Source organism: Myxocyprinus asiaticus, chromosome 36 (genome assembly GCF_019703515.2).
Source record: "Myxocyprinus asiaticus isolate MX2 ecotype Aquarium Trade chromosome 36, UBuf_Myxa_2, whole genome shotgun sequence".
NCBI classification, from domain to species: Eukaryota; Metazoa; Chordata; class Actinopteri; order Cypriniformes; family Catostomidae; genus Myxocyprinus; species Myxocyprinus asiaticus.
Window position 1 is genome coordinate 33,307,008 of NC_059379.1, and position 12,651 is coordinate 33,319,658.

The 12,651-nt window shown below is 36.5% G+C and overlaps 1 protein-coding gene across 3 annotated transcripts in view; it reads left to right on the forward strand.

Moving 5' to 3' along the window:
* Positions 1-12,651, forward strand: part of prkg1b (protein kinase cGMP-dependent 1b) — a 282,644-nt gene that overhangs the window by 266,561 nt on the left and 3,432 nt on the right. For 2 of the 3 annotated variants that reach the window (XM_051673736.1, XM_051673735.1), the window contains exons 10-17: positions 7,751-7,847; positions 9,371-9,510; positions 9,623-9,712; positions 9,918-10,059; positions 10,172-10,335; positions 10,452-10,574; positions 12,391-12,453; positions 12,546-12,612. In XM_051673736.1, the coding sequence (XP_051529696.1) occupies positions 7,751-7,847; positions 9,371-9,510; positions 9,623-9,712; positions 9,918-10,059; positions 10,172-10,335; positions 10,452-10,574; positions 12,391-12,453; positions 12,546-12,612 (886 nt within the window). The remainder of the gene's footprint in view (positions 1-7,750; positions 7,848-9,370; positions 9,511-9,622; positions 9,713-9,917; positions 10,060-10,171; positions 10,336-10,451; positions 10,575-12,390; positions 12,454-12,545; positions 12,613-12,651) is intronic. The other variant, XM_051673737.1, reaches the window with a different exon arrangement.

A 12,651-nucleotide genomic window follows, 5' to 3' on the forward strand; every position in this document is an offset into this window, starting at 1 on the left:
CTGCTGAGGTGGTATGGAAGCCCAGGTTTCTTTGACAGTGGCCTTCAGCTCATCTGCATTTTTTGGTCTCTTGTTTCTCATTTTCCTCTTGACAATACCCCATAGATTCTCTATGGGGTTCAGGTCTGGTGAGTTTGCTGGCCAGTCAAGCACACCAACATCATGGTCATTTAACCAACTTTTGGTGCTTTTGGCAGTGTGGGCAGGTGCCAAATCCTGCTGGAAAATGAAATCAACATCTTTAAAAAGCTGGTCAGCAGAAGGAAGCATGAAGTGCTTCAAAATTTCTTGGTAAACGGGTGCAGTGACTTTGGTTTTCAAAAAACACAATGGACCAACACCAGCAGATGACATTGCACCCCAAATCATCACAGACTGTGGAAACTTAACACTGGACTTCAAGCAACTTGGGCTATGAGCTTCTCCACCCTTCCTCCAGACTCTAGGACCTTGGTTTCCAAATGAAATACAAAACTTGCTCTCATCTGAAAAGAGGACTTTGGACCACTGGGCAACAGTCCAGTTCTTCTTCTCCTTAACCCAGGTAAGACGCCTCTGACGTTGTCTGTGGTTCAGGAGTGGCTTAACAAGAGGAATACAACAACTGTAGCCAAATTCCTTGACACTTCTGTGTGTGGTGGCTCTTGATGCCTTGACCCCAGCCTCAGTCCATTCCTTGTGAAGTTCACCCAAATTCTTGAATCGATTTTGCTTGACAATCCTCATTAGGCTGCGGTTCTCTCGGTTGGTTGTGCATCTTTTTCTTCCACACTTTTTCCTTCCACTCAACTTTCTGTTAACATGCTTGGATACAGCACTCTGTGAACAGCCAGCTTCTTTGGCAATGAATGTTTGTGGCTTACCCTCCTTGTGAAGGGTGTCAGTGATTGTCTTCTGGACAACTGTCAGATCAGCAGTCTTCCCCATGATTGTGTAGCCTAGTGAACCAAACTGAGAGACCATTTTGAAGGCTCAGGAAACCTTTGCAGGTGTTTTGAGTTGATTAGCTGATTGGCATGTCACCATATTCAAATTTGTTGAGATAGTGAATTGGTGGGTTTTTGTTAAATGTGAGCCAAAATCATCACAATTAAAAGAACCAAAAACTTATACTACTTCAGTCTGTGTGCACTGAATTTATTTAATACACGAGTTTCACAATTTGAGTAGAATTACTGAAATAAATGAACTTTTCCACGACATTCTAATTTATTGAGATGCACCTGTATATATATATATATATATATATATATACACATACATACTGGCGGCCAAAAGTTTAGAATAATGTACAGATTTTGCTTTTATGGAAAGAAATTGGTACTTTTATTCACCAAAGTGACATTCAACTGATCACAATGTATAGTCAGGACAATAATAATGTGAACAATTACTTAAATTACTTCAAAGCGTTCTCATCAAAAAATCCTCCACGTGCAGCAATGACAGCTTTGCAGATTCTTGGCATTCTAGCTGTCAGTTTGTCCAGATACTCAGGTGACATTTCACCTCACGCTTCCTGTAGCACTTGCCATAGATGTGGCTGTCTTGTCGGGCACTTCTCACGCACCTTACAGTCTAGCTGATCCCACAGAAGCTCAATGGGGTTAAGATCCACAACACTTTTTTTATCAAATTAAATTGATAACTGTGTTTCCAGGAGTGTTGGTTATTCATGTTTTGGAGACGTTACAGACATTACATCTGATTTTATGTAAAGCTGCTTTGGAACAATGTGATTTGGGAAAAGCTCAGTTAAAAAAACTAGATGATTTTATGTTACAATGTTTATTTCTACTTTGGCAACAAAATCTCAGTGTTCTCTCTCTGCACAGTCAAACAAATAAGTGATGTGCTGAAATAAGTGCTGAAGCATTTTACCAATCAGAAATTAGCATAAATAATTTTGATTCAAAGTAATGGCCAGCGTCGTCCAATCACTGCCAACCACGTTCAAATAAAATTATACATTATGAATTCTGAATCCAAGTACTGCTTACAGTTGTCCCATGTCTGCCAAACATGTTGAGTGGTCCAAACATCATGTGCAGCCTGAAACTGAACTTTTTCTCTTATGTTAGGAGTGAGTGCACTTGGCTGCACAGGAAAGCTATAGGGTGCTCCCTTGCTGCCTATTTAGTAAATTACTTAACCTACAGTGTGCTGTCTTTCTGCACTGGTCCAAGAACAGTTCAAAATGCATCTTATTTTCATCCTTACTCCAAATAAAGCCTCTGGAAGCAAACATTTTCAGCTTTTGGATGAACCCATTGATTCTCAGTCTGAAAATGCACAGTACATTTAGGATTTCTATGGAAAAGTAGTGCTATTTTACATTATTGTGTACATTGTGTTTAGCAGCGTGCCGTTTCAAGAAAAATCGCTCAAATTTTAAAAATGGCATATAGGATGAAACTAGATTTCTAGCACTAGAACTCAAACAGATTTCAATGTAAAAACTTAATTAGGTTTCTTACCAGAAATAGTTGTGTTGGCGTTTCTCCCAAAGATAAACTCCACCATGTTGTTTTGTCACATGACTCTGTGCTTCGAAAGTTTAACCATTTACTGACAGCCCAGAGTCTTCTGGACTGAGATCAGTTGGTTTAAATGAATTTAAATTATGCGTTGCATATAGCGAGGCAGGCATTGCGTATACAACGTCCACGCATGTGTATGTGAGGTCACACGAGTAAATGTATATATATATGTATGGAATTATTTTTCCATATTTTTCTTTTCATATTTGTGACAAACAGTGCAGGTCATTGTCACTCACTGCATCATATAGATGAAGCAGTCTTTGTCTCTCTTAAACTGCACATGTGACAAAAATAAGTGTCACCACATGCATATATTGGGAAATAAAAAAGAGATGTCTATCGATTAAAAATGTACATTGAATTTATTACATTGTGTGCTGATTAATTAATTGATTTAATCACAATTAATTGCATATCAATATTTACTGAGAAAGGCCCCAAAATCAAGATAATTTAGTATATAATAGTTCAAATAATGATAAATATAATATATAATAAATATTATAATTCAGATAATCCAAATACATTATATCATATACATACATTGTGACAGCTGAGAAGTAAAACATTTAAAAAATACAGTTAGTATCTTTTGAAGTCAAAATATTGTTGGTTTTGTCTTCATATCATTGAACATAACCCTATTATTGACCTAATTTCATTTGCGCTATGTTTAATTGTTGGTCTACTATATGTACTCATGTATCAGACGGACGCTTTTGGAGTATCTCACTTTGGTTGTGTCGCATCTTGCTAGTTTTCTGCGTCTCTAGCCATAAACACTGTGTTTTCAGGATGCTGTGTCAGGTTAAAGGTAGTTTGAAACTTTGGAAAAGTGTATCGAGATCACTGCATTCTGTTGTGCCTGGTCCAGCTGTCTTGGAGCACAAGAGCGCATCATCTGTAGAAGGCTGTGCTATCTGCGCTCGTCGGTTTGATGAGGTGCATTGCCTGTACTGGAGATGCACTGACTGCACCATACTGCCACAGACTCGCAAAAACATCAAGTTGGTACATGAAGCTTTAATTGCTCTGATAGAAGGAACATTATTTATTATAAAATTTACATATGGGTCGAGGCATGGGTTAATTGTTTTAATGTGTCACTTTTCATATAATGAATCACATAAATTAATAAATAATAATAATTTTTTAAAAAACAAGCCAGTGCAAAATTTTATTCGTGGAATATCAGTGGAATGGATACATTATTTTTTTCCTTTAACATTTGAGATTATCAAGCCTTTTCTTTTTCAGAACTGTAAACTGGCTCTTTCAGATTGTCTTATCTAAGTCCCCTTGAACTTGTTTACTGTCCCATGAGAGGGTTACAAGTGTATATGGGTTTTCATAACACACTGTAACCCATGCTCTGAGCTACGCCAGTGGAAAAATCACTCTAGATGACAGCGTGACACCAGTCATCAGTAGCTCTTCCCAAAGCTCACACCAAACATATCATCTGTCACCAGCATATGTGAGATCCAGGCCCACCTTCCCTATGCCCACATATGGAACTCAAACAATTGAGGATTCACACTAACCATAACAATAGAAAACAAGTTGAGTTGGAGATACAGTACATGTGCAAAAGTGGTTGATTTCAAGAATAAATTGAGATAATGTATATACAGTGTAAAAGACTATTTGTAATTTGTATAAATTGGTAACAGTGCATAAAATGTTGGCAGATTTATATTGTCCATTTATTTGCCTTATGCCCCAGTGATAAGGAATAATTACCTAAATGTGTTCTAGTAAAATTCTTTGTTCCAGACTTGAATTTTAGTTTAAACAAGGTATTTGTGATTATGAAGCATTAAACAATCTATTGGACTGGCAAATAATGCTGACTTTTGTGAATAAGGTGCATGTTATAAAAGACGGTGTATTTGCACTAAATGGAATAACAATGACTTAAAGATGATGTGTGTAATTTTTTTAGTGTTGAATTACTTTCTAATATTCCATCTTATTATGCAGAGACAAATATAAGTAAGCAATTTATAGACTGATTTCACCTAATGGTGTAACACTGTGGCTCAGTGGCACTATTATAAAACATTGCTCTGTTTGAGTGGCCCATCCAGGGGAAAACATCATAAGCCAACTATGGTCACGAGTTCCATCGTTACCAACATAGTTCAGCGATTTGGTGTTTCCTGAAACCATATTTCCAACTAACATTCCCAAACAGCATCGCAAATTGGTGTGGTTGGAACTACAGCCCTTCACTTGTGGTTGGAGGCATGGTTTCTTTTTAGTTTGTGGTGTTGACATCATTTGACTTCGCTGAGACTTCTATATCTTTCATTTCGTATGTATTTTTCATTCTGTCAAGACTTTTGATGCTGTTTACATGCACTTGAGAAAAGATCTTATTCCATTGTTTTTGCAGAAAGCAGCGTAAGCGTGCCATGTAAATGCGAACTTATGGTTTTCCTTATGCTGTTTAAGGGGTTATGGGAAAGTGGTTTAAAACACTTAGGCTTCTAGATGTTCATGTAAGAGCATAAGCAGACTTCTCAAAGGATTCTGTTTAGTATGCATGTACGCATGTGCTCAAGTGCCCCAGGGGAGTCCTGGAGTATGACGTCAGAAAGAAAACCCCACTATTGCAGCGCAATGCCGCTGCCACTCAAACAGTGCATGCTAACGTGAAGGCCACTTTCTCCAACGATGCATCATACTATGGTGGTTAAGCAGTGAGTTATGGTGTTTGTACAGGAAACACAGCCCTGCCCGACACAGCAACATTGTTTCGACCAATAGTATGAGTTCGGGTCGGGACTATCTGTTTGTACAACCAATGGAAGATGGTAGAATGTTCTGTAATCTGTTTAAAAACAGTGATTATTTTTTGCAATTCCGAAATGACACACTTCAGCTTTAATTAAAAAATTTATGGCACAAAGCTATGTCAGTGTATAGAGCGCCTGGTTAAGCTGGACTTAAGTGATTTAGTGAAAAGTGAAATCTAGAGAGCTGAGCGCCAGGCGTGAGTCATTGGCAGTTGAGCAGAGCAAATAGTGAAAGCGTCAAAAAATTAAGAAATGTCAACTTTGTGTGAATGAGAGGCAAAAAAATGTTTGAAGAAGTATTGTGCAGTTTTTTTCCCCAAAAGTGGACACATATTGTTAGAAACTTGAAAGAACTGAGGGGCTTCAACATGGGTATTCTCAAGATTCTCAAGTAAATATTACGAATACAACAGCCATGTCATTATGTGGCATGATCTGCAGTGACCTACAGAGTTCTCAGTTCTTGTCGGGAAAGGTTGGAGGGGGCAGCTGTTCCCTGGCCATGAAGCTCTGTCTTAAGTGAATGTGGAAACTTACTGCAGATACTGTGTCCTTGCCGTGTCAAATAGCAGCAGTGGTCTTCCAGGGTGTTTTCCAACTTCTAAAGTGACATGAGGGATTCTGTGCTCATACTGAGGCTTTAGTCTTCAGACTTTTAACATTTTACTATCCAGTCTTGGGGAAGTACTTCCATTGGGAAGTGGAAGTACAGACAAGTACAGATAAATTATACTTAAAAAATGGATAGAGTGTCAAAATCATATTCAATCTTATAATAAAAAAAATAATAATATTTTATTAATACATTTTGTCCAGAACATTTTCCCAATGTGGCAGGTGTGACAAAAAGTTAATATTTTATTAATAGGTAAATTGTATTTTAATTGTATTTTACTAATGTTATTCCTACATATTCATGACATTGAAGTTTGATAAAACTATATATGATTGGATATGACAAGGTTAGGAAGCAATTCTATCACACTAGTGTCAGATAGTCTCACATAGTCTCATTAACAAGTATTAAGTAAAAGTCTTGTGGCTATACTTTCCGATCAGTGTATATTTGAAACTTTATTGCCTGGCCTCTTGTACTTCCACTGTATTTTTTTATACAATTATCATATAATTTTTTTTATATATGGTTATTGACTTTATGCCACAAATGAAGAGCTTATTTTGAATCCAGAACTATTATGGAAAAATACATTATTCAGTTGTAAGCTCAGTAAAGTACAAATTCCCCAAAAGAATACTTAGTGTAGTAATGAAGTACAATTACTAAAGTACTTTACACCTCTTTACAAGTAATCTACAGGCTTGCTAGTGTATCTATGATTAAAGATTCCCCATTCTTAATTGCTATCGCATAATTACAATTGTTAAGATATCTCCACACCAGTTAGCATCAACATTAAAGTCTTTGTTTCCATCTTGTTAAAGTTACGTTTCCATTCTTCCAGTCAGAGGACCAAACTATCACAACGATTTATATGATGTGCCAATGTACGTTCATTGAATGGCTCACATTCACTTAAGGCCAAAAAATAAATGGGCTCATAATTATGTACCGCCAGTGTTCATCTCAAGTTGACTTTAAAATTTTAAGGTGAGATGTTGGCGTGGGGAAATGTGGGGAAACCTTTTCTGACTAGGAGAACCTTAATCCATGTTCAAAAGCTAAAAATAAAGCTTGACCGGGCAAGGCAGTATTATTGGAGACTGACTCGTACAGAGGGAACACAGTCAGACTCTGTTTTGGCAGCTCTAGTCTCACTACTCAACTCTTCTGTCCATCAGAGGATCTCTGGCTTGTGGAACGTTTTGCATTTAATTCACCAGGAACAAGCTTTACTTACATATTTTGGACTCTAGTTTTACTAAGTAGTGTCTCTGCTGATGATAAAGTCAACTTTCGGTGTTACTACATCAAAACATTGTCTCCAGAAGAGTTTTCACAGACTGATCTTGATGCGGAAAGACTCCACCAATCTGGATCAATCTGCTCTTGTCCACATTTGGTCTGCTTTGCATTTCAAATCTCAAAATGTAATCTGGAAATGGCACCTTAACTCCAATTTTGAGCAAAGACTGTTATCGTTTTGCCTTACGTGCTCGTGAGGCCAGGAAAAAGCTGCATTTTTTCAAGCCAGATATTGCAAGATTCTCTTCACGATATTACAGGCCATTTTGAGAATTGTACATTGAATTTTTTTTGCAGTATTTGAGTTGGTCAAGCAAGAAAGAGAGCAGAATGCGTGAGCTGCTTCTTGTCCCCTTAAAGGAGAGGAAAGAGAGGGAGCGAATAAACAGCCTTCCTGCTCCTGTACCTGCTCCAACATTCCCTGTTTCATACTCTATCCAGACCTCTAAGAAGTTTCCCTTTTTCCACTTCATAAAATGCAGATACGAGGCAGAGAATGCATTCTTCTCCAACCTGAAGCTGGTGGACTTCAACATCATCGACACCTTGGGAGTTGGAGGATTCGGACGAGTTGAGCTGGTAGGATGGCTGAGAATTGGCCCACCTTCTTTATGCATGCACTTTGTTTTTTTTCATCCAAATTCCAATTTATCAACAACATCTAGAGTAAAACACCACAAATCTCAAAAGAACAAGTCAGTGTAAATTGCATAAGGTATCCTGCTTTGTAACTGTGCTGTAAGCCTGCAAAATAGTCTGTTTTCTTAAAATAATTTAACCAATAGTACGAACGCATACATACGAGTACATTACATATCTACAGTATGCAAAACAGGACATATGAGCAGCTCTCATGCGTGCTGATGCTAAAGGACAGACTGGGAATGCTGTAGCTCTATTCAGGGTAACTTTCCACAACAGAAGAGCTAATAGAGCAGACATGTGACTTACCACCACACAAGGTTCAAGAGAACTCGTTTGATCCAAGATATATTACTCATCGATATCTATGTCTCTATATCTCTAGATCAGGGGATTTTAATCTTAAAAGACCCATTTTTTTTTTTATTTAATTTTTTTTTTTTTTTTGAACATCATGAAAATTCCACTCTGGAAATAGAAATGGTGATAGAAATGGCATTTTTTACATTTTTGTAATAAAGCTAATTTGTCTGGCTAAGGCTAATTTTATAGTTAACTTTTTATCCTAAATACACACAATAAAAGATATATACTGTATATTTTTGCATAAGTTGGCAAAATTACAGCATGATTGGAATTCATGACCATTAAAAATATTCTACAAATGATATTTACCTTGATTTTTCTTTGTTTTCTTCAAATATCAATTGTCTCATATTTTATTTCATGCATGCTGTTCACTGACACTTTTGTTGACTTGGTTAAGAAGTACACTAACCTTTGAAAATACTTTATAAGGGGCAAACTTGTTTGATATGGTGGAAATGATGCCACAGCCATTTGATAAATTGACAGAAATCATTTTCACACAATAAATATTGAAATGGTTTATATTGATTTCACTCTTTGTTTCAATTATCATAGTTTAAAACATGTAATAGTTTGTATTTTTATAATGGATTTTATTTAGATAGATAGATAGATAGATAGATAGATTATATTGTGCTGTTTCAGCTTAAATCATTGATGTATGAAGTCAACTGGCAAATTTAGGTGGGGGGAAATGGATGGAAACTTTGACGTAGAGGGTGGGAAGAGAGACTGATGCATTGTGGATCAGATTCTGTTGTAAAGGAAAGCCCAGTGGTCTGGTCTGAAGAGGATTCCCTTTCCCATAAGCCAGTGGCCTTTCGCCAGGGCCAAGATATATGCCGGTAGTGCTATCTGTTTGCTAGATAGCTACTGGATCAAATGAACATGCAAGTGCTTCCACAGATACACAATGTGAAGAATTTCTTATTTCGGTCAAACTATTTTGAGGACCCTTGACACATGAATAGACTATGACTAGTGTGCTATAATAAGTGGTACTGGCACTTGTTTTACAGGCAGTTTCTACATGAAATCTTGTTTATTTGCACTTTCGCAAAGCTCACTTTTCATGGCTTTGATTTTCACAGGTGCAGCTCAAGAGTGAAGAGACCAAAACGTTTGCAATGAAGATTCTGAAGAAGCGACACATCGTTGACACAAGACAACAGGAGCACATCCGCTCTGAGAAACAGATAATGCAGGAGGCTCATTCAGACTTCATTGTGAGGTGGGGGCTGAAATCATTAAAGGTCATAAATGGTATTATTAAATATCATATCCTAAAAAAATCAAGGCAAAACAATATTTCAAAACAAAATTGTATGGGTATGTTCCCTCAGATTGTACAGGACATTCAAAGACAGCAAGTATCTGTACATGTTGATGGAGGCCTGTCTAGGAGGAGAACTGTGGACCATTCTTCGGGACAGGTAGTAAATCAGCTAAATTGCTCTTGTAATGGTGGCGAATGCAATCAAATATGCAGATTAGCAGTACTTTTACAATAATATTTGACCGCTCAATGCAGCGATTGACCAATTACAACAGTGTATTCCAGAGTGCTGGGTAATATCTCGAAATTAATAATGCAAACTCAGTACAACACCAATGATTGTTTCTTATCTTTAATCTTAGAGGATCATTTGAAGACTCCACTACACGGTTTTACACAGCGTGTGTGGTTGAAGCCTTTGCTTACCTGCATTCCAAAGGAATCATCTACCGTGATTTAAAACCAGAAAACCTCATTCTGGATCATAGAGGATATGCCAAGCTTGTGAGTAAACATAGCACTTTCTGATATGAGCTAACCGTTTCTGAGGCTGCTGAATTTCAAGAAGCTAGTAGGAAGGGGTTGTATCTCTCATAAGTTTGTCTCATGGACGCAGGTGGACTTTGGCTTTGCTAAAAAGATTGGGTTTGGGAAGAAAACATGGACTTTCTGTGGAACACCAGAGTATGTAGCCCCAGAGATCATACTAAATAAAGGCCATGACATTTCAGCAGATTACTGGTCATTGGGAATCCTGATGTATGAACTCTTGACTGGAAGGTAAATCATATCATAAAAGCTTGTTTGTTTAAAAAATTAAAAAAAAAGAAAAATTTTTTTTTAGATTGTGTGTGAAGTTTACTTTTTATAAAATCTAATGTACATTTCTTGTTCAGCCCACCATTCTCAGGACCAGATCCAATGAAGACTTATAATATAATTTTAAGAGGAATTGACATGATAGAATTTCCAAAGAAGATCACAAAAAATGCAGGCAATCTAATTAAAAAACTATGCAGGTGAGTGCATTTAAAAATGGCATTAAACAACCCCTCAGGTTCAATTTCCATTGATAAATTGACAATAGGGCTGTCGATTGTACACGTTAATTTAGTGTGATTATTATATTAAAATAACATTAATTAAGTGATAAGGAATTCCTTAAATCTGAGCAATTCGAGCTTGATGTACCACCTCGAATCTGTGGCAGTAGGGGCCAGTCAGCACAACTCCAGCTGTGCAGACAACACGTCTCTTCAACAAACAAGAGCGGATAGCACAGTCTTCCACAAATGATGAGCTTTCAAAGACAGTTGTACCAAACACAGCAGAATACAGGGATTTTTTTAAAAGTTTTTCATCATTTCATTTTACATTTAACTTGACACAGCGTCCTAAAAAAAAGAAACGCTGAAAAGGATTAAGATGTGACAACCAAAGTGAGTCAGTATTAGGCCAAAAATAGGGTTATGTTCAATGATATGGAAATAAAGCAAACAATATATTGATTTTAAAGCCACTTTTTGTATTGCTAAATGCTTTACATTTCTGCTGCCACAAAGTGTGTATTTGATAACGCATTTGAATTATCTGAATATAATATTACATATTATTTTAATAATTATATATATATATATATATATATATATACATACACACAGTACTGTGAAAAAGTTTTAGGCACTTGTTGAAAATGTTACATAGTGAGAATGTCTTCAAAAATAATGACATAAATAGTTTTCATTTATCACTTAATGTCATACAAAGTCCAGTAAACATAAAAAAAGATAAATCAATATTCGGTGTGACCACCTTTGCCTTTAAAACAGCACCAGTTCTCCTAGGTACACCTGGACACAGTTTTTCTTGGTTGTTGGCAGATATGATGTTCCAAGCTTCTTGAAGAATTTGCCACAGTTCTTCTATCTATTTAGGCTGTCTCAATTGCTTCTGTCTCTTCATGTAATCTCAGACAGACACGATGTTCAGTGGGGGGCTTTGTGGGGGGCCATGACATCTGTTGCAGGGCTCCCTGTTCTTCTATTCCAATCTTTTCTATTTGCAAAATTAATGTTTGGGAGTCTAACATTTATATCTCCTATTGACACACTAAAGCTGAAGATATAAATAACCATCTTAAGACAAATGCTTTTGTGAAACATCTTATGTGCCTAAGACTTTAGCACAGTACTGTATGTATGCTAACAATTAATTATAGTTATAATATGTAATATTATATCCAGATAAATCAGATGCATTATCAAATACATACACTATATTGTGGCAGCAGACAAGTTAAGTATTAGGAATAATCAGAACATCATGTAATTAATTTGACTACAATTTCTAATTAATTGACAGCCCTAATTGACAATTAACTGTTGCTGACACTCTCTTTCAAAGGATGTTCATATTATTTTATGAAATCATTGTTTTAAATGGTTTCACTCCCACTTAAACATTTTACAGTTTTCAAGGTGTTAATATGTTGCATATTAATGAAATTTATACCTAAAAACTAATAAATTAAGTGTATAATTTCTGCACCACTCACACACCAAACGGAATTGCAATCTGATTGTTTGAACAGCCTGACTGGGCTTGTTATAACAACATTGGCTCAACCAATGGCGTGAGCTTTGGTCAGGAATACCCATTTGCCAAAATTTGTTTGAAAGCAGTTATTATTTTTGCATTTCTGTTTGGTGACACTAGTAGGAGAAGAAATCACTTTACATTTAAAATGGCAAAATAACTAAAGTCAAAGTCAAAGTCAAAAAAAAAAAAGTTGACTCCATATGTTAAATCTGTTTTCGTAATATACTGTTTCCCTAGGGATAATCCGTCTGAGAGACTAGGAAACTTGAAAAATGGAGTCAAAGATATTCAAAAGCACAAGTGAGTATGATGGATAAGTTTTCTATGAGAAAAATCTAAACTCACTGTTCATCTCAGACAATTCAATGAAAACTGTTCTGTCTCCATCACAGATGGTTTGAAGGCTTTAACTGGGAGGGTCTGCGCAAAGGAACTCTCACCCCTCCAATTATTCCTGATGTGAGTACTCCACATCCACATGTGGCCCCATTTATACCT